The sequence below is a fragment of the Fundulus heteroclitus genome, chromosome 15 (genome assembly GCF_011125445.2).
Source record: "Fundulus heteroclitus isolate FHET01 chromosome 15, MU-UCD_Fhet_4.1, whole genome shotgun sequence".
NCBI lineage: Eukaryota > Metazoa > Chordata > Actinopteri > Cyprinodontiformes > Fundulidae > Fundulus > Fundulus heteroclitus.
This window is the reverse complement of record NC_046375.1, coordinates 13998286-14019036: the sequence shown is the minus strand read 5'-3', so window position 1 is coordinate 14019036 and position 20751 is coordinate 13998286. Positions and strand designations below refer to the sequence as shown.

General features: G+C 39.8%; 2 protein-coding genes across 2 annotated transcripts; one reads left to right on the top strand and one right to left on the bottom strand.

The window, feature by feature from the left end:
* Window positions 1-1117: 1117 nt before the first annotated feature.
* Window positions 1118-3694, bottom strand: fosab (v-fos FBJ murine osteosarcoma viral oncogene homolog Ab). Its single transcript, XM_012867394.3, has 4 exons — window positions 3197-3694; window positions 2630-2857; window positions 2413-2520; window positions 1118-2296 (listed from the first exon to the last, which is right to left on the bottom strand). Exons 1-4 carry the CDS (start codon window positions 3329-3331, stop codon window positions 1673-1675), a joined length of 1095 nt encoding a protein of 364 aa, XP_012722848.1. The 5' UTR covers window positions 3332-3694; the 3' UTR covers window positions 1118-1672.
* A 3669-nt stretch (window positions 3695-7363) lies between these two features.
* LOC105929477 (proto-oncogene c-Fos) lies at window positions 7364-11999 on the top strand. Its single transcript, XM_012867271.3, has 4 exons — window positions 7364-7903; window positions 8314-8508; window positions 9018-9125; window positions 10557-11999. Exons 1-4 carry the CDS (start codon window positions 7772-7774, stop codon window positions 11247-11249), a joined length of 1128 nt encoding a protein of 375 aa, XP_012722725.2. The 5' UTR covers window positions 7364-7771; the 3' UTR covers window positions 11250-11999.
* Window positions 12000-20751: the final 8752 nt, after the last annotated feature.

Here is a 20751-nt window from a genome sequence, read left to right as displayed (position 1 = left end):
TCAGTGGGTCATTTATACGTTATTTTTATTTACCTTTAGGTGCAACTGCGATCTCAACAGAGAGAAATTATCTACCAGGTTTTTGGTGAATTACGAATTAGCTTCCAAACATCTAGATCATGAGACATTTTAACGTTATACATTACTACTGGATCCTGAGCTGAAAATGGACTGAGCTTGAGCTATGTTTGCACACGACATAGTTGCTGGTTTTATTTAATTTTATTAAATTAAATAAAACCATGTATCCTTAAAGAAAATCATGTATCCTTTCAATTCCACTTAGTGGTTGTGCACACGTGTCTGACACATAATGCGTCTATAAAATAGGCTACGTTTGTAGTGGCTTATCGTGTCCAAACAGGTCTGACACGTAAATCGTTTCTAAGAACCCTTTTGTGCATTTTTAAAAAAATTGTTATTCCAAATCCAACTGTCAGAAAGTAAAACCATTGTACGTTGTGGTTTAAACGTTGCTCTCAGATCCTCTTGCAATCTCCAAGCTCTCTGTCTCTCAAGGAGATGTGAGAGCAACAACAGACTCGATTGCGGAAGGAGAGCCGTAATTTTCCCCTTTCCAGTGGACATGCCGTATTCACTTCGGTGAAAGCACCGATACAGCGATATTTGTCTTTTGGTGGAAAACTAAATGCGTCCGAAACCTCGCTAACCGTGCAGAGCGGACAGTTTTCCCCATCTTGCCAGGCAAGACTGCAACAGCGACTCGACTCCCCGTAGGCTTCTATATTTGGGCTCGGAAGTAAAACGTCACCGCGCATGGCTTGCAAATTAAAAAAAATGGAAAGAACGCACTGACGTCAAATCCCTGACGTATCGCCAGCCTTGACAACAGACGGAACAATAAATAGAGCTAGTGGTGGAGCAGGAAAAATACAGCCACTTCTATACAAGCTCATTTCAGACAGACGCTGGTGTACAACTATATATATATATATATATATATATATATATATATATATATATATATATATATATATATATATATATATATATATATATATATATATATATATATATATATATATATATATATATATATATATATATGTGTGTGCGTGTGTGTACTTTTTTTGTTAAAATCAGTCGGACCAATGAGTGAATTTAAATATCTCTATTGTTTTATTCACATGTCTTACAAACAACATTCGTCAGTACTCTGTAAAAAAATAAATTTAATAAATTAAAAGGACAAGTGTTTTCACAGAAAACTCAATATTATAGTTTTTTATAGACCACCCAGACCATGGTTCAGACAAAGCACACCAGTTTTTTTTTTCTTTTTGCATTAAGCTGCACAAACAGTTCACAATTACTCTAACTTTCAATAAACCAGAAAACAAACCGGTTCAAATAATAACTATTGCTCTGAGCACACATCAATAAACAAATGTTTTTTTGTTTTGTTTGTTGTATTTTTTCTAGCACCGTGAAATCATATAAGGAACTTCTAGAACGACAGTGGTATTAGTTGAAACATGCTTAATAACTTGCTACATCGGTGTAATAGGCAAGTAGCTATACATAAAAGCAAATAAAATTATGAATAATTTGCTTCCTGGTACAAGTCCTCTCCATAGCCCTGTAATCTGCACATCTGTCACATATTCAAGAAAATGTGCTTCTAGGAAGAATGTTCGTTTTTTGGAAGTCTCTAAAGGGCCAGCAGGGTTGGCGAGCTGAGGGAGTCGGAGGACTGATCGTTGCTGCTGCTTCCTCTCCTGTGCGCGATGCCACAGGTGGGGAAGGTCTCTGCCTCCGGGAAGGTGAAGGCGAACGAAGACGTGTAGGTAGTGCAGGCCGGGGTGGAGGTCACCACAGGTGTGCACAGGGGCTCAAAGTCATTGTTGCTGGCTGAGGTGTGAAGGGGTTCCCAGTCCTGGGTCGGGTAGAGGGAACTGGACAGGTCGACCTCAGGGACCGAGCGTGCCGTCTCCATCTCCGTTTTGGCCAGAAGGTCCAGGGACTCCTCGAGAACGGAGGCCTCCAGTTCGGCCATCTTGACCATGCTGCTCGAGACCGTTGAGGTGGAGGGGACGGAGCTGGTGCTGGAAAAGATGGAGTTGGAGGCCGAGGTGAAGTTCGGCTGGCTGGAAGTGATAGCGGAAGTGACGGCGGTGGAGAGGCAGGACGCGGGGAAGTCTGCCTCCAGTTCTGAGGGGATTTTGCAGATAGGCTGGTGGGCTGCCAGAATAAACTCGAGCCTTTCTTTCTCCTTTAGCAGGTTGGCAATGTCATTCTGCAGGTTGGACTTCTCATCCTCCAACAGATCGGTTTCCTGGCAGAGGGGAAGAAATAGAGGAAGCGGCACTTAGTTGGCTGTCGGATTGTCATTAGCTCCGGTGGTGAATATACATTTTTAATAAGTGCGAGTGAATCTTTTGGGATACTTACAGCTTGCAGCGTGTCTGTGAGCTCGCGCCTCCTGTTGCGGCATTTAGCTGCCGCCTGCTTGTTCCTCTCTCTGCGAATTCTTCTCTTCTCTTCCTCCTCAGGAGATATCTGCACATAATGATGAAAAAAAAAAAACGTCAGCCTGCAGCACTTACAATTTCAACTCATTCATTACCAGGTAAAACATATAAGCCATCTGATTAGAACACATAAGTACCTGTTCAGCTCTGCCCCGCTTGGTAGAAAGGTGAGGTCTGGAGGTTGCAGACTTCATGGATGATCTGAGGTAGCCCGGGCTGGGGCTTGAGGTGTAGGGGTGAGCTCTGTGGGAAGGGGCCACCGAGGAGACCAGAGGCTGGACCATCCACTGCAGATCTGGACTGGTTGAGATAGCTGTGACGGTGGGGATGAAGGAGGCACTTGATGCTGTCAGATCAGCAAATTCCTGGAAGAAATAAAGAATAGAACATTAGGGGATTTGTTACACATTCAAGGGGAGGAGAGGTTGCAGAAGAGGAGTATGTATATATATATATATATAGATAGATAGATATATATAAAGTGAGCCGTTTAAAAATATCCCTGTGATGTCAGCTGTGACGTTACAAACTCTCTATGGAGTTTCCAGGTGGATTCAATGAGGATTGCACAGCACTATTTGCAGGGCAATCGTGCTGCTATCATTCATTAACTTCTTGCCCGCAATCAGAGTCTGCGTAATAATCAAGTCTTAGACCATCACTATGTAAAAATGAACAACTGCGATTTATTTAACTTGACATACCTGAGACTGGGGAGATCCCAAACTGGAATAAGATCCTGCTGGGGACGGATAGTATCCCAGGTTGTCCCCGGACGGGGAGGCTGTGCTGCAGCGTGAGGAAGAGTCGCATTCCGTATTGAAAGCGGTGAACATCATCGTCCCGAGAGTAGCAAAAGGAAAATGTAGGTCGGTAGATCCACGCAAACTCTACTTTGGGGGGGGAATGTAAACTTAAGACGAGGAAATCCCTTCAGTAGGTTTGTGGAAAAACTCTTAAAAGTCCTGCTGTTGCTCGTTTTTTCCCGGAGTCCTTGCTCTGCTACTCAAAGTTAAACTGACAACTGTGGGAGCTGGAGCGCATATATATAGAGTGTCTCAGTGACGTAGGCAAAGGGGAGTGTTCGTCATCGTCACCGCGAGGAGGAAACCACCCAAACATTCGCACAGCAACGCAGCAAAACATCCACTTGGGCTCGTTCTCTCTTCAAACTACCAAATAGGCTTTCCTTTTCTATCAAATGGTGTAGAAACGCGCTACGTTTATGGTCGTTTTAAAGGTCTTCGCTCGAGAAATGGAATATTCCAGAACGGGATCCCCGACGCGTCATTTACCAAATATGGTGGACCATCCTGTACGAGGGCGGCGCTTGATGGGAAATACCATCCGAGATTGGCGGAGCTCTACGTGACGTTATGTAAAAACAACAAACACAGAGGCTGTTGTGAAAACTGAACAAGTTGGAGAATGGTCAGAAAAAAAGAGCGACCTACTCAACAAAATACTTAGAAACAATCAAAACTTACAGCTCTGGTTGTATAAGAGAATGCACAAATAATACAGTTTTACACTGACTTTATTTAGGTCCAACATGTTAGATAACCTATAGGTTAAAACTATTTGTAGTTAACCCGCTGAGCTGATAATAAAGTTAAATAATTAGTTGAACTTGTGGTGGTTTAAAATATAATTATGAAATAAATGTAAAAGTAAAGTGTTTTTGTACATGATGATGAACATAATGAACATACGATTGGAATTTTTGGATCTTTAGATTTAGATCAAATCAGAATAATGGTATAAACACTGATCAGGCACAGATCAAACATGGCATGTGTGATTAGTCAAAAAACTACAACAAACTGTGGTGCGTTGTGTTTTCTGGCACCTTTCTCGTGATAGGCAGCATTACCTTCTTTACCAATTTTACTTGCAGTTGCTAATCTATTGGATACTACTGACCACAGCAGACGGGAAACATCCCAGAGCAACTCCAGTTTTGGAGACGCAAAGGTCCGATTGCAACACGGCTGTTAGCAATTCCTTACATTTCTGCATTTTTCCTGCTTCAAACAGACTAATTTTGAGGACACAGCGTTCACTTGCATTAGAATATAGCCCATTCCCTAACAGGTGCCATGAGAAACAGGTACTCAGCTGTATTCACTTCACATGCCTGTGGTTATATTGTTATGCTTGATATATAGATCATAATAGCACCTCACTCTTTTTGCAACACCAGCTGAAGCAGTCGATTTTGACCCATAAATTATCCTATCAGCATTTGTTTAGCGGAGCATTTCTTGTCCAAACCAGTTCTGTATAAACGTACATCTGTAGCGTCAAATGCGTGTGTCAAAATGAAAGAGGCACGACGTGTCCTGGCTACATGCCCAGGCAAATCCTTTGGCAAGCCAACAAGGGCGTGTAGAGCAACTTCCTAACCCTGTTTGATATGTGGACCAGGTCACAAAAGCAGTCTGGCATGTTTAGGAGTGCCCTGGCTCCTTCTTGCTGAGTCTGTAGCAAAAGGATTTCTCATGGGGCTCCCCCGTTACAGTTTACATAAGAAGCTGGGTGGAATGTGTGAAACGCAATATTGATGACAAGACAATATTTACATTTCACTGTCTCTTCGATGTGTATGGATTCAAGGTGTAATGTTAATGTTCAGCAGTCGAATAGCACAAAATAAAGCTGTCATTCACCAGGATCCTTTTTTTCTTTGCAGGTACCTGAAAAACAGGATGTTGAAAGTTTTTTTCATTTGGTCAGCCGGCTGGACACTTCCTGACATTTGCCTTGCTCTTGTATGTGGTTGCATTTTTTTTGTATTGACATTTTATTTTAAGTTATTCTATCTATTTTAATTTTCAGTTATTTAAATACAGTATTATCAATATTATATTAAAGTACAATGCAATTTAGCAAGTGTTTGTCCTCGTTTTTGCATCGGCAAACAAGCCAGCAAAGCAACCCTTTAGAAAAAGAGCCGAGACTATTAACTGTGCGGTTGTTAAAATAAACTCTACCGAAATTATCAAAGTATAAACTATTCACAATGGTGGCACTGTGTCAAAGTTCACCGGTTCCTGTTAACGACCTATGTTCTGATTCCCGCGCTTGTGTTTTGTTGAACATTCCTCGTTGCCACAGCAACGTCTAACCCTTTTCGCGTCAGTGACGTACATGTTTTGCATAGCAACAGAGATCGTCGGACCTGATGGGGAGCACCACTCAAACAAAAATAAAATGAAACCTTGATCATGCGTCACAATGGGGAGCGGCGCCTCCGGGAAACCGCGTCAGAGTGAGACCTCTGTCAGTTTTGGTGCACTCAGGGGCTCGCGCTGTATTTTACCATGGTGCCTCCAAAGCAGCGGAATGAAACAGGACACGAAACAACCCTTGAGTCTTTTTTTCTTTGACGGGTTGGCAAGAACAGAAGCTTCCATGTCAGCCTGAACTGTTTGCTTTTGTTTGATTTCACTGAAATTTGTGGATCACAGAAAAGTAAAGCCGTGCAAATAACATTTATAATAAGTTATTATTATTATTATTATTATTATTATTATTATTATTATTATTATTATTATTATTATTATTATTATTATTATTATTATTATTATTATTATTACTTATAAGTAGTAATGCATTTAGTTGCATTAAAAATAATGCTTTTTGTGGAAATATTTAACAAAAATAAATAAATAAACGAGTGATTTGCACATTTAATATTCTACATTACCTACATTTTGTGTTTCTATTCCATTTCTTAGCACTCAGGTGTATCAACATATATAAATACAAGCTGCACCGGGATTTTAAATGACCACTTTGCCTCTTTCACATCAACTTTGAACTCTTCAGCTTCTCTGTGTGTGAGCATTCATGCTCAAGTTGTTTTGACGAAAGCCTTCAGCCGTACGGTGACAGCTGAATAAAGTTGCAGGCAACCTTTCGAACTTCGAGTCGCTTGCAAGTGCTTGAATAAGCTGAGCGCGACCACCCAGTGTTGTGCCGGTAAAAACCCAGAGGGGGCAGTGACTGCCGGGAAGCCTCTGGTTACGCGCAGCCCCACTGGTCAGTATCTATTCTGCAACTGTGCCTCTCACACATGTGGATCTGTGAGGTCATCTGAGAAGCTAAATATAGCGTTTCCCTCCAGGCTACTGCAGCATTGTATTGCGGGATTAAGACGTGCGGGAAAGCGTTTACACCATTATTCCAAATCCATCTCGCAGGAAACGGATTAATAAAAAAAAAGGTTTTGATGTTTTACGCATAACTAGTGAGGGGGAAACCAACCTTTACACAGTTTAACATGTCATTTTAAGACATATTCAGGTTTGCATGATAAAGGCTGTAAATAGACTCTGATCGGAGCACGTGCTGGATTCAATATGACACGACTGAAATGTATGACAGCTGCAACCTCTCAAGAGCTCGTTTCACTTTTCTTTTGCGGTAAGCTGTGATGCAAGTGGACCAATACACACTGTCGTTGCGCACACGAACACGAACGCAGTCCGTCTGCGAGCTGGTCCTCCGGAAGAGCCATATATGGCTCGACTGGGCCATTCGGCGATTGGCTGCTTTGGTTCTCGGTCTGTTGCTGCATGCAGTTTAAGCGGAGCCGGGCGAAACACAATGTCAGGTCATGGATGCAGACCATACAATCAGTCTTAGGTGATTTTTCACAGTGTAGGTTAATACACCAGCATATTGTTCCAACATGGTTAAAAAAATAAAACAGGACAGGATCATCCTGTGTGTTCTAGTGCAATGTCGCGATATATATGGTGGGGGTGGGGGGGTATCACAGCCGTGATGCAGATGCTGCATACATAATGTGACGTAGTTCATTCATGGAGGTGGGTTCCTTCTGCAGGTGGGGGTGTCGCTTCATAATCGCACGCATTTTTTGGGGGATAGTTGTGCAAATATTGCGAGTTCTACTGATTTATGTGCGAATAATTACTCTGTGCAAGCTTTTAGGAATTAAAAAGTCAAATTGCAAAAACAAACGTCACGCCGCTTTTTCTGTGTCACGTCTCCTTCTGCAGAATGGTTCGGTCTCGCCACACAGATTTCATTCATAAAATTCGGGCTCACTATAAAAGGCGGGCCTCTCCACTATATCTGCACAGTTACCATTTATGAAAGCTGGCAAATGGAGTATAAGTAGGCGTTCAGGGAAGGGGTGGTCTGCTGTTTACGTAGAACATATAGATAGACGTGGACGGTTCGGGTGTTTTTTTTTTTTCTTCCTTTACCTTTTTATGCATTGATCCCAGAAGAGAGACATATACAAAAACATGCATCCAGACTCCAGCTCTAAACTCGATCAATCCTCCAGCTGTAGTCCGGCAGCGCCTGGCGGGGACACCCCTGGGTGCAGCTTGCGTCCTCCTTCTGACTCGCTTTCATCATCAGTGGACACGGCCAAGGTAGATCTGATCAGCAGGAAGATAAAAAAAGAAAAACCTACATATATTCCTCAGTTGCTTTTTGATTGACGTTGGTGTTGTTGTTTTATTGAAAACGTCAAATTTCTATCGTCTTAGGCTGTGGTAGCGCAATTGGATGTCTTTTTTTTTTCTTTCTTTTTTTGCCAAACATTGATTATAATGAGATTCATACAATTTGGATGCTGGCCTTTTATTGGGGTGATGATGGTAGTAAACAAAACGAGCTTTGTTTTTGCAACCATTTTTTTATGTATCTGTTGTCATCTGACATTTCTCAGACAAATGATTGATGCAGCATTTAAATAAAGGTCAGCGTGTGCGCGATTGCTCGCTGATCTGATCAAAGCATAGAAGGATAACTCTGTGCATATAATGGCCATATCTTCCAGGATGGTGACACCTCTGCACCAGCCGCCTTTGTTCCGTGTGTGACCGCAATCTCAACGTCGCCGAAGTGGACGGTGCAACCGGCTACCATCACATCTGGCTGTGCAAAAAACAAAACCGATGGCGCAAACCAGTCGTCTTCCCCAACAGGTGCAAAGAGGGCAAAAACGTGCAACAAAAAAGCGCAAAAGGAGAAGGTAGGCAGGGTGGATCTAATTTACGTTTAATGACAGTTTCAACTACTCAATTAGGTCTAATTAATCAATTAATGCCGTGGTTACTTTTGGATACACTTAGTTAATCCACTGAATTATTTATAGCTTCACCAGCACGACCCCCTTCAGCAAATTATAGCAATATTTTGACCGGGATTTCTGGTAAGACACTATTGTTACAGTTAGGCTGTAAGTGTAAATAAGCAGCGCCGCGTGTTGATTATATTCAGTGGTTTATTAAAGTTAAAGGGGCACCGCTCCATTAACTATAAATGGGGAAGGAAAATTGCATGAAGTGCGCGTTCACGCGTACATCTCGCACGTTCTGGTTGGTGCAGCGTTTCGAGAAGATCTGTATTCCCGGCACTCACGGCGAAAATGATTTTCTTTCTTGCATGGCGAAAGGAAATGGTGTTAGGATGCCAGCTGTAAAAGAATCACACAGCCTCAATGCTCCATTATAAACATTTTTTTTCTCCTGCTGATTTTAGCCCTCTAAAGAAGACGAGGAGAGGAGGAGGATTAGGAGGGAAAGGAACAAGATTGCTGCAGCAAAGTGTCGCAACAGACGGAGGGAGCTGATAGACACCCTTCAAGCTGTAAGTGTGCTGCTTTTTGACATTATGCTGAAAACATCCCCACAGTGCAAGCACGCCTTCACGGAGAAAGGGAGGCATTAATATGACATGGCATTAAAGGCTGAAAGAGCAAATCATCAGCGGCTGCTCAACCCCATAAGCTACAAAAAAAAAAAAACAAAAAAAAAAAAAATATATATATATATATATATATATATATATATATATATATATATATATATATATATATATATATATATATATATAGTACAGCAGTAGTCACAAACAATGTGTATAGCACAAGGTGCTTTACATATGATATTTTTATGTGACCATAAATTTAGGTGTGACAAAGATTAGCTATGATGGATTGCAATTGTTATGTATTGATTCTTATGTTTGTGTAGGTTTTTCATGTTATCTCCACTGCCACTTTCTAACGCACCTCCTGGGCTAGAGTGTGACTTTTTTTTTTTTTTTTTTTTTACAGCTGTAAACAGCACTTATTTAAAAAAGAAATTATGTTATTTCAAAGATATACAATCTAATTTCAACCTCCAAATAAAAGTCTAGGTAAAAAAAAAAAATTAAATAGCTATTGAATGTCAAAACTATGGACCTAAACAAAGGCGCTAACATATCAAATGAGCTTATTTTTTTCCTATATAAACGGACTTAAAACCAATTTGTTTAAAAGACATAACTATACTATATGTAGTGCTAAATAGCAGCTGGAAGCCAAGACAAAATGATGCATCTCAAGGTGGTTCCACAGGTGAAGGCTGTAATAATAGCAATCAGGGTGCGAATGACGCTTTGGAGGTCGTCAAGACTAGTTAAAGCGCTATACAAGTACAAGCCATTTACTAATAAAGAATGTTGCCATACCGTTGGTTTGTATTCTTACGTTTAGTATTATCAGAAGATCTGAGGAACCTGGATGGTTTGTAAAATAGCAATCAGACTGTAATTAACTGTAATTTAAAAAAAAATCATGGAAAGCACCTTAAAGCCCCAATACGTAACTTTTGACCCACATATTAGCCTAATTTGAGATATATTATTCGATTTTCCATGTCAATATACAGCACTCGACGTGTATTGATGGTCTATGTGGGCTGCCCTTCTTAAAAACCCAGCTGTGTAAGTCAAGAGGCGTGGATCCGTCACTCAGAAAGTCATGTGACCTAGAGCACCCCTTAAACACATGCTAGTGGCCTACTGGGGCGCTAAACCTGGAACTTACAGGTCTAAGCCCTCTAGTGGTCAAAAGTTACATAGTGTTGCTTTAACGATGCAGATTTGAAACTGGACAACTGGACAGCTCTATTTCTGGTCTTCATCAGCATTAATGCATCTACATTTTGGACTTACTATAGTGATTAACATTTCTATTGTTTCTATCGTGGTCTGCTTGTCAGCCCCTCTTCTTTTTGTCCCTTCTTTCCTCAGGAGACTGATTTGCTGGAAGAGGAGAAGTCCACCCTCCAAACTGAGATAGCTGACCTGCTGAAGGAGAAAGAGAAGCTGGAGCACATTTTAGCTTCCCACCAGTCCTCCTGCACACTGCCAGCTCAAGATGACAGCGACAGAGAGGAGGAGGAGGAGGAGGAGGAGGATGTTGACTCAGTGTTGCAGGATCCTCCGGCCTCCCCTCAGCTGCTCTCTATCCTGGAGAATGTAAAACCCCCTGAGAGCAAAGCAGCTGTCGGAGAAGTCCTCGCTGGCCAGGACGCAGACAGCCTGTCTTGTGTCCCGGCTGCTGCAGCCATCTTGGGGAACTCCAACATCCTCCTTTGCTCCAGTGCAGAAGAGGAGGCCTTGGAGGACCTTAAGGGAGATGACCTGGATGATTTGGTGCCCAGTCTGGAGATGGCTGCGTCCGTCCCTGACATAGACCTGAGCGGGCCCTTCTGCCTCCCCGACTGGGAAACTCTGTACAAGTCTGTGGCAAGCGACCTCGAGTCTTTGACCCCGCCGGTCATTTCTTCCAGTCCCACCTGTAGCAGCTACCTCACCGTGTTTTCCTTCAGTTGTTCTGAGATTGAATCCATGGCTGACGGCTGCGAGGGCCTCAAAAGCAGCCTCGGCGGGTCGGAGTTGATAAAAGATAGTCTTAACTCCCCAACACTCTTAGCCTTGTGAATGCAAATAATTTATGCAACAATATACAGTATTTGTATTCTAACCAGCTAGCAAGCTATCTCTCTCAAATAACCTTTTGTAGTGTGAGCTATGATGTATAAACCTGAAGATTTAAGGTTGTGCATACAGACAATGTGTTTTCTGTGACTGTAACAGGGTTGAATTCTTCCATTTATTTTCAACTGTCTGAGTTTACATTTGTGCTGGAATCCAAATGCATGCAAAAAATCCTGAAAAATCATCTGTATTCCAATGAAAAGATGGTAAATTGTGTTTCTAAAAAAAACCTAACTGTGATATGAAGTTAATTCACGTTCGATATAGCTTAATATATGTGAAAACAGTGCTATTGTGACAAGTGAAAATAGAGAGATGCTAAAATGTAGCAGCGTGTTGGTGTAACATCTTGCTGTGAGGTGTCCCCTGACCTGACTTGACATTTATCACCTGAAGCTTTTTCATGACCAAAAAACAAAAAAGAAAACATAGTCATATCATGTATTTTCTCAAGATGTACTGTATTTTATGGCATAGTTTATTTTTTTACTCATCAAATATGATGCTGATGCAAAAAAACAAAACAACAAAAAAAACAACAACAATAAACTGAATATTGATGAAAAATAAAACACAACCTTCACAATTGATTGTATTCTCTTGTTGTGAAATGTAGATTTATTCTTGTTTTATATTCAGGATGTTATTGTTTCTCAAAAGATAAAAGATAGAAACAGTGCTATGAAAAAGTATATGTCCCTTTACAAGATTTCTTTTGTTTTTGCTTAGTTCTCTCATTTTCATCAAATTTTAATTGTAATGATACCCTGAGTAAATACAAGATGTAGGTTTCAAATGATAATGTCATTTCTTAAAAGGAAAACTTTCCTTTTCTTAAAAGGAAAAACACATTATAACCACTTTCATTTATGTGGAAATTTTGTTGTCAGTTCCAAAAGTTACATAAAACATTTTTTTTGTAATTGTATTATACTAACATGATTCATTATCCATAAAATCAAGTTCTCTAATTACAATCCAAATCTATCTCTATTACTTTTAAAACATGACATGCAGTCACTTTATGCACTTCAGTTCATTTAAGTTTGTATGCATACTTTTGATGTTTTTTTTAATATTCTCCTTCTTATAATAATAATAATAATAATAATAATAATAATAACAGAAGTGACTGCTTTTAAGAGACAGAATAACTTAAAAATTTATTTTACAACATCTATTTTAGAGAATTTTTATGTTCTAATATATATTCTGTTGTAAAAGCAAAAAAAAAAACAAAAAAAAAAAACAAAACAACAACAACAATAAAAAAACATTTTGTCCAAAAAGATGAACTTTATACATATTTTCGGCTGAGTGTCGCTTCAAAAATACGTCACCATGCTATTTTTGGCAGTAGTTATATAAATCGATGAGAATTGTGCTTAAACCGAGTGGGAGCCGCAGAAACAGCAGGCTAATTAATTATTCATACCTCCGTCTCTGCTCCACTACTGTCACGGCCAAGGGAACACGACTCCCTTCAGTCGACGTAGCTCAGTGCGTACCGTGCCGCCCGTGCGTGACGTCAACGCGCGTTTCGACGCGTCCATTCGCTTCCTTTGCCCATATATGGGGGATTGCAGTTGTTTTGCTTCCATGGCGACGGGTGTCATATTTCAGGGCTGGTTCTGGTGAAAAGGAACCCAAACAGGAGCCTGCCTTTTCACATCAATTATACAGAGCCCCCTTAGGGCGAATTACAGTAATTAATCCGGCTGGAAATTTGAAAGTTTCTCGGAACGGTAAAATGGCAGCATTACTGGCAATAATTAGGGCTGCTCAACTCTCCTTTTTCACTCATGGTTTCATTTTACTGTATTTTAACACTAAAAGCTATTTCAACAACGGTTATTGAGGATTGCACTTTAACAAGCGAACAAAGTTTTATGACTACAGTACCCTAACACCACAGTCAATTTGATACAGAGTTGTCTTTTATGCATGTATACAGACTGCAGTGTGCCTTATCAGAGGCGCAGTTTCATCAACGTCCAGCAGGGGTCAATAAAGAACAAACTGCGACAGATTGTCAGTATTGCAGAACATTTTATTCTGACGCAGAGCCCAACTATATAGCCATTTTTTAAAATTCTATGTTAATTCCTTTGTAAAATTGTCTTTGGAGTACAAACATTAAACTCTCTTTTCCTCACATCTTTTATAAGTAGGCCATCAGATCATAATGTTGTTCATTAAATAACCCAATATCCATTGATGTTTAAGCATTACAGGTCACCAATGAATGTGGAGCCTGTGTATCCCCTGAGTAGGCCTATGTTTACTACTTTTACTGCAAGTCTCAGTCTGTTGAAATGAATAGATTCCAATTCAGTTCCCAATCACACTATGGTGTATCCAGCAGTCATTGGGCAAGACTCACGGTGCACCCTGGACAGGTTGCAACACAGACAAATAGACATACATGTGCAAACCCATGAGTAATTAAGTTTACATGGGGTTACTTTGGCTTTCACAGGGAGAAGTTCTTTTCAGGACATATTGAACAGCATCTATGTCGATTACTTTGACTGAAAGACTTATATTGCAGTAGTTTGTTAACAATCAAGGACAAACATATGCCTTTTGAAACACTGCTCAAATAACGATAAATAAGTAAAGATTTTTTTTTTCTCAGCTTGAAACAAATCCCAAATTTAAAAACACTCAACAAGTTGTCAATAGGCATTTTCTTATACTTGTCTGTCATGTTGGCCTATAAAGGGCCCAAGCGCAGAGAATGGCCATGACAAAAACAATTCTTTAATAATAAATAAAAGGAAAAATTTACCAAGGCAATCTCAGGAGGAGCATGTCATGGAGGACAGGTAGTGAAGCGGAAGAATCCAACAATAAACAATGAAAAACCAGGAGCTTAAATGAAATGCTGAGGCAGGGATGGAAAATGATAAAGAACCAGATGAGCTAATCAGAGGAAACATGGAACAGCTGTGGCAGCTTATAGCCTTTCAACTTGTTCACATTTTCTGATGTTACAACCAGACTCTTCAATTTATTTATCTGGCATTGTAATTGCAATTATGGCATAGGGCCTGTAATTCCTCTAGAATTTAATTGGACTGAGATGGTACTGACCAAGTAAGAAACACTTGCTAGAAAATTGACACTGGCTCTACTGAAATAAGCAGCTGTCCGCACAGACAAGCAACATGCATGAAACATTTTCATTGTCACAGGAGATCAAAATGAAGCAGATTGGTGATAGTAACAAGGCAATTATATGGAGGAATCAAAGCGAGGTCTTCAAACCTGAAAACACTGTTTGAACTCTCAAATATGGTGGAGGAAGCATGATGCTAATGGTCTATATAGCTACATGCAGAAACTGGTACATGGCACAAACAGGATTGGACAGTAACACAATTAGACAATGACTTGGTCTATGGCTACAAAAGGTGTGCTGTTTATTCACAGCTTGCTAATGTATGTTTATCCAAATATCAGTTAGGGTGCATGCATATATTTGAGCCACTGTGTATAATTTTGATCCCATGTAGACTGTAGAAATAGCCCAATAAATTCAAGCTTTTGCACCAAATTATTTTTTCTTCTAGAACTGGTGGAAGTTGTGTGTTGTATTTTTATACCATATCCAAAAAGATGATTAAAATGACTGCATGTAAACTTCTGACCAGAATTGCATTGCTATATATAGAAAGGTCCATTGCTTCAATTGTTGGTCAAAACAACCAATTATTTATGGGACTATGGTCTTCCATGTGTGCTGCATCAAAATGAACTGCAAAGTTTTAACATGATGACACTAATTAATAAGATATGAATTACAGAGCTGTTTAATGGCTTTTACAATGAAATAATTTCCCATCCTCGCTGTGCGACACACCTAATTTCGTCTTCCTGGTTACAGATCTCAATCTTTCTATTTTTCCCTCTGTTGCTCACTGTTTCCTGGTTTGTTGTCTCACACACCTTCTGACCACTCCGTCTCCGGCTTGCAGTAATATTCCCGCGGAAGTGCTATATTTACAAGGATAAATCAATGTCGCACAGATTCCGAAAGGCTGGGCTTCTTAACATGAGCAATTCCGGGAGTGAGCAACCTCTCACTGCTGCCAAACATGGAGAAAGACGTGCATGAACTCATGGCTTTTCTAAACCGGAGATAGGAGTGCCTTTCAATAGTATTCACAGCCAGCAAAATCGTTCATGTTTCGTCACAATATAATCTCAAAATGCAATGTAATATATTGCAATTTTACGCGATGGACCAACACAAAGTAGTGAAAAATTGTCAAAAGGAAGATCAGTATTGTATGCAATTCTGCCTTCAGGAGTCCCATGTTTCAATAGAGTCTACCTGCAAGTCCTTTAATCTCAGGATGTGGTCTGTTGAGGCCTCGGGGGTTGTTAGAGAAAATTAGGCAGCAAACACTATTATAAAGACCAAGGAACACAGCAGAGAGGTCAAAGATACAGGCGTGAGAAACCTTTGTAGGAGAATATGACTTTTAAACAATATTGCAACCTATGAATATCTTTCAGAAAACCGTTTAATCCCTCATCCAAAAATAAATCGAGTACAACACAACTTCAAACCATGCCAAGTTGTAGCTTTCCACTAAAAATGACCGCTCTGGCAAGGAGACCATTCATTTGAAAAGCAGGCAAGATGCCTATGGTAGCTCTGGAGGAGCTGCAGAATTCCACGGCTCAGGTCAGAGTATATTTTCATTGTACAAATGTTAATCAAGACTGGGATCGAGGTTGACATTTCAGTAAGACTACCACCCTAAACAAAGCACGTTCTGAGTCAAAAGTTCAGACTTAAATCTAAGTGAGGGTCTGTGGCAAGGCTTGAAAGTAAATGTGCACAGACACTGACTCAGCATGACCTACTTTGCAAGGAACAATGGGTAGAAATCTCAGTCAGGTGTGCAAAGCTGGTGGAAAGATACCGAAAAACATGAAGCTGTAGCTCCAGCAGTAGATTCTGAAATGTACTGTCTCAGGAGAAGTTTAGAGATCTTTATTGTAATTTTTCTTCCACTTCAACATTATGTACTACTTGGTATTAGTCTATGCTTCAAAATGTGAAATGGATGTGGAAAGGACCACATTTAATAGAACATCCAAAAACAGCTCTTGATTATTTAAGGCATTGTCTTTAAAGATTTCGTCACAGTGTGGCCAAACAGAAAATTATAAATATTTTTTTTTATTAATTCTGAAACATTACATGCTCAATACATGGCTTGACAAATCAGAAAACAGTAAAAAAAACATTTTTTTGTTTGCTTTATTTGAGAAGAATATATAAAGTGAATGAAGTCATTATATTTTAAATAGGACTGGAAAGAACAATGTTTAACTGTAAAACAGTTTGTTTCGATGGACTGATTCCGATATAAATAATTCCCAAATCTCCAAAAAAACGTATAGTTTTAGATGCATATTCAGCAGATTCACACATTCTGCATCTATCAGCATGTGATAACGCATTCGTGTTTAACGTGTAGCTTTCTATATCAATGGACATTCTCTGTTGCAACTGCCTGACAATATTGGAAAAGAAGAACAAAAGGAAGGAAGGAAGGAAGTTAAATAAAGCAGTGGTGAAAATAAACGTTGTGTATTATGTCTGCAGTGAGGTGCATGGTGAGTCAGGTCTGTGTCTGGAAGCGTCTGGCTCTTTGGGTATTTCCCAAAAACGTGATGTTGGTTAATACACAGCAAAACGTTTTAGTTTGAGCTATAGATTCTTATCAATCCAATTGTTAGATACAAAACAAAGTTGTTTGCATGCAGGCTATTTATTTCAGCTTAAATCAAGTCAAAACATATATATTTTGTGTGTGTGTGCGTGAATTTGGTGATAGTGGAAAGAAAAAAACCTTTAGCTGATCTAAAATGATGGAAGGACTGCCATCTGTCTCTTCTGCTGAAAGTGACAGAGAAAACCAGAACAGGCTTTGTACCTTTGGGTTTGTCAGAAAGCAAAGGTAACATGCGACAGATAAGGACAAAGGACAGCAGAGCCACTGGAAAACTATAAAGAAAGTATGTTCTGAAGGATTTCATCATTTGTAAACAAAATAATCCTCTGGGCGTGCGCGTGGGTGATACGCACTGCGTGCTCTCGTTCACCTGACTACTTTGTTGAGTCTCCCGTAATTGATGCATTAGTGAGAGAACACTGACTAAATTTAATATCCATAGCTTTCTTATCTCATTGACATCATGCATCTAAACAAAAGACCTGCACAGTTGCAGCATCAGATGCTTTTCCTCCTCTTCCATGCATGTGCACAACACTGGTGTCATTTCAGCTAGTTGGCTTTTTTTGTAAGTCCTGGAACTTACACTGTGCTCCTTTAAAAGTTCAATTCCAGCAGATTTACCAATATAATTTTTGTTCCTCGGAATTTCCAAGCATAATTAGAAATTGTTGGTTTATCTGCCAAGTACCACGTACAGTAATATAGGTCCAGAACATGATAAAACCAGCAAATAAAGCTATAAAGCTACATTGCTGGATTTGGGGTAGCAATGTAGGCCCACGCCATGGCACCACTATCACATAGAAATGAAGCAATACTGTATTTTACATTTATTCATCAGGTTTTTGTCCCAGAATGATTCTGGCTTGCCTGTAAACTGCAGACAAGCTGTAGTGTTTGAGATTAAATAAGTTCCCATTTTGGTCCTACCATGCACTTTCTTGTTATTCATTGTAAGTCATAAAGATTCCGACAAAGCATCCCAGTTTTTCAGAGCAGTTTGTGTGCTGAACAGGGACTGATGCTAGAGCTAGTTTTCATTGGTTGCATAGAGGCATCAATTTGGTTTTCCACAGCCAGAGAAGCAGCTCTTGTACTTTGCATCAGTGATTTTTTTTTTTTTTTTGCATCACTAGTAAATGTTTGAACCTCCCTCTGTTGTAAAACAACCATATCCAAATAAATGGAAGGGTGATAAGAGAGAATGTGCTCTTGTCATTGCAGTTGTAATCTAAGATTTTACAGTTTTGTCTTAATTCAGGCTGATTAAAAACCAAAGTCCATCCTCAGTGCCTGAGAAAAGCCGTTCTTTGTGCCGAGATAGCATCTGTTACGATCCCTTGTGTTTTGATTTTGAACTGGGTCTTTAAGTTCCTGGATCTTGCCTCCTGTGGGTCATTATCCTTCAGGGTTAATTTTACTTTTGTGGATTCTATTAGTTCGTTATGTAATCATTTAAGTATTCTGTTAGATTTCATCCTGGGTTTCCTCCTTGTCTGCCCTGTCTAAGCCCTTGTACATACGTAGCCGGGCCTTTATAAAAACAAATGTCTCTCCCACATTGTTTTTAAGAATAATATTGCACACACAGGATCGTTTTTAGAAAAGTGTTCATCCACACAAACCCGCACAAATACACCATTAAGAGTTGTTTTAAATATGGCAGACGCATAGGGGAAGTTACACTTAAACCTGTTTCAGCCAGTCAGAATCCTTCAAAAAGGGTGATGTTGAACAGCATTGTGCCTCTATGTTGGGAGGGAGAGTTGTTGTACAACAGATGACCTCCAAGTGCTCTTGTTCCTCTGCGCCTCCACGTATTGGAGCATATGGGCTTATAAAAACAAACAAGCAGTGTCTGAACCAACAGTAATGTTTAAAATGTTTCATGTGTGCTTTTACTTTGAAGTCTCGATACCGAGGTGAAGACAGCAAATGCTGTGCATTGCCCAGGTAACGTCTGTTGGAAATAAACACAAGATGCCGTTGATTAGCAGTGAAATGGTCTAGTTTAGCATTGATTAGACACATATTGTAAACAGTCAATCAAAGCACTAAATGGAAATCAGCAACTCTCTAATAGCATTAATTTTTTCCACCATTGCATGGCCAAGTCTATAACAATGGTCGCACTTGTGATGTCAGCACTGCATTATTTGTCTCAGATGGTAATGCATCAGACCCTAAAAGTTCATTTGACCATGTACACAAAAAGCTCAAAAACTGAGCTATTAGAAATTTCCACTTTGGCCAGAATTTTCAGAATTATTTGTTTTTAAAGATGTAAAATTGCGTTTATATGTAGATGAAAGGCCTAACCAAACAAAAATGCATTTGTTTTCCCAGATATCTGGCTACGTGTGGACTAGGCCCAGTATTCTCCTTGTGCCTCAGCTTTCTGCCTTCATTGTGCTCAGCTGTCACCCATAATCAACTGATTATTTACACCCGCGCTCCATGCCGTCTCTCCTCACTTCCTCTGTATATAAGCTACCTGGTTTTCCCCTCAAGTTCGTTGGTTCCTCCGTTATGCTATAACTGGTTTGTTTACCTGCTCCATTTTTGTCCTGCATTCCTTGTTCCCCATTATGAAAGTTTATTATTAAAGTATTCTACACACTATGTCGTCTCCAAGCTCCTGTCTGCCTCCAGGTCTTGCAAACAATCTCCAAGCTTTAACAGAACCAGTTTTTGTATGCCAGAGTCGGCGCTTGCAGAAGTGGAAACAGAAAGAACTGATGCTATACAAGCATTAGCCCCAATTTAGTTCTGGAAGATATTTGATGTATGAAATGACCATGAAAACAGCTATTTCCTGGTTTTGCAGTCTAAAAATGGGGTAGATCTGTCAGACTGTATATCAACTGCTCTCTGGTGGGATCGTTTTCTTAGCTTTAGTTTTTTATTTTTTTAACCTGGGCACTGATACACTTCTGGATGAAATGCTGTCATGATCAGACTCTAGATTATTGTTTTTGGTAGTTTGTTTTTTAAGAAAAAAGAGCATATACTCGCACCAAAGTGTGCCCTGCAAAGAACAGAAAAATCTAACTTTACTTTGAAATTAATTTTATGCTACAGCAACACAACCCTTAACCAGATGTGATGTATTTGTTAGTTACTGTGAGTTACTGTCAAGATCATGTCACTGTATTTAGCGCAGATAAAACATTTTATTCATAAATGTAATTTAGTCTGAATTTACTTGAACTCCATACCTGCATTTTATTATTTGCTGTATCAGCTGTGAATGCCAATCTCTAAAACTATTAGTTATATCAAAACAGTTTAAAATAATGAATGCCTGCTTAGATACAAAATGCATTCAGGTTGCTTTCACCTTGGAGTCCACAAAGCAAGAACTGTGCAGGAGTTAGGCAAAGCTGCAAAACCACAAACTGAATTCCCTCTCCATTCATCATGTTGGCAGGTGTTGGAAAGTTCACCGCAGATCATGTTTTTATGCAAAGCCCCTTAGAGAAACGTACCAGATGAAAATCTTGACTGTACTGTAAGTTGACAAATGATTTGAAATGTTAAATTAGTAAAGTGCATTCTTTAAATGCCTCTCATTTGAGGTTTTAGTTCATTCCTCTTTACTGAGACTGTTTTTGATCCTGTCTCACAGTCACAGCTCCCTGTTGAATAAAATGCTGCACACACTCCCTCCGCGTAACAAACAGCTT

What these genes read in the sequence shown, in the direction of transcription:
- fosab (XM_012867394.3), bottom strand. Translation starts at nt 3,331, where the DNA reads ATGATGTTCACCGCTTTCAATACGGAATGCGACTCTTCCTCACGCTGC. An exon ending in TGGGATCTCCCCAGTCTCAG is followed by an intron (nt 2,858 to 3,196) that starts GTATGTCAAGTT and finishes TATTTCTTCCAG; the next exon opens with GAATTTGCTGATCTGACAGC. An exon ending in AGCGGGGCAGAGCTGAACAG is followed by an intron (nt 2,521 to 2,629) that starts GTACTTATGTGT and finishes CATTATGTGCAG; the next exon opens with ATATCTCCTGAGGAGGAAGA.
- LOC105929477 (XM_012867271.3), top strand. Translation starts at nt 7,772, where the DNA reads ATGCATCCAGACTCCAGCTCTAAACTCGATCAATCCTCCAGCTGTAGT. An exon ending in CATCAGTGGACACGGCCAAG is followed by an intron (nt 7,904 to 8,313) that starts GTAGATCTGATC and finishes CATATCTTCCAG; the next exon opens with GATGGTGACACCTCTGCACC. An exon ending in TGATAGACACCCTTCAAGCT is followed by an intron (nt 9,126 to 10,556) that starts GTAAGTGTGCTG and finishes TTCTTTCCTCAG; the next exon opens with GAGACTGATTTGCTGGAAGA.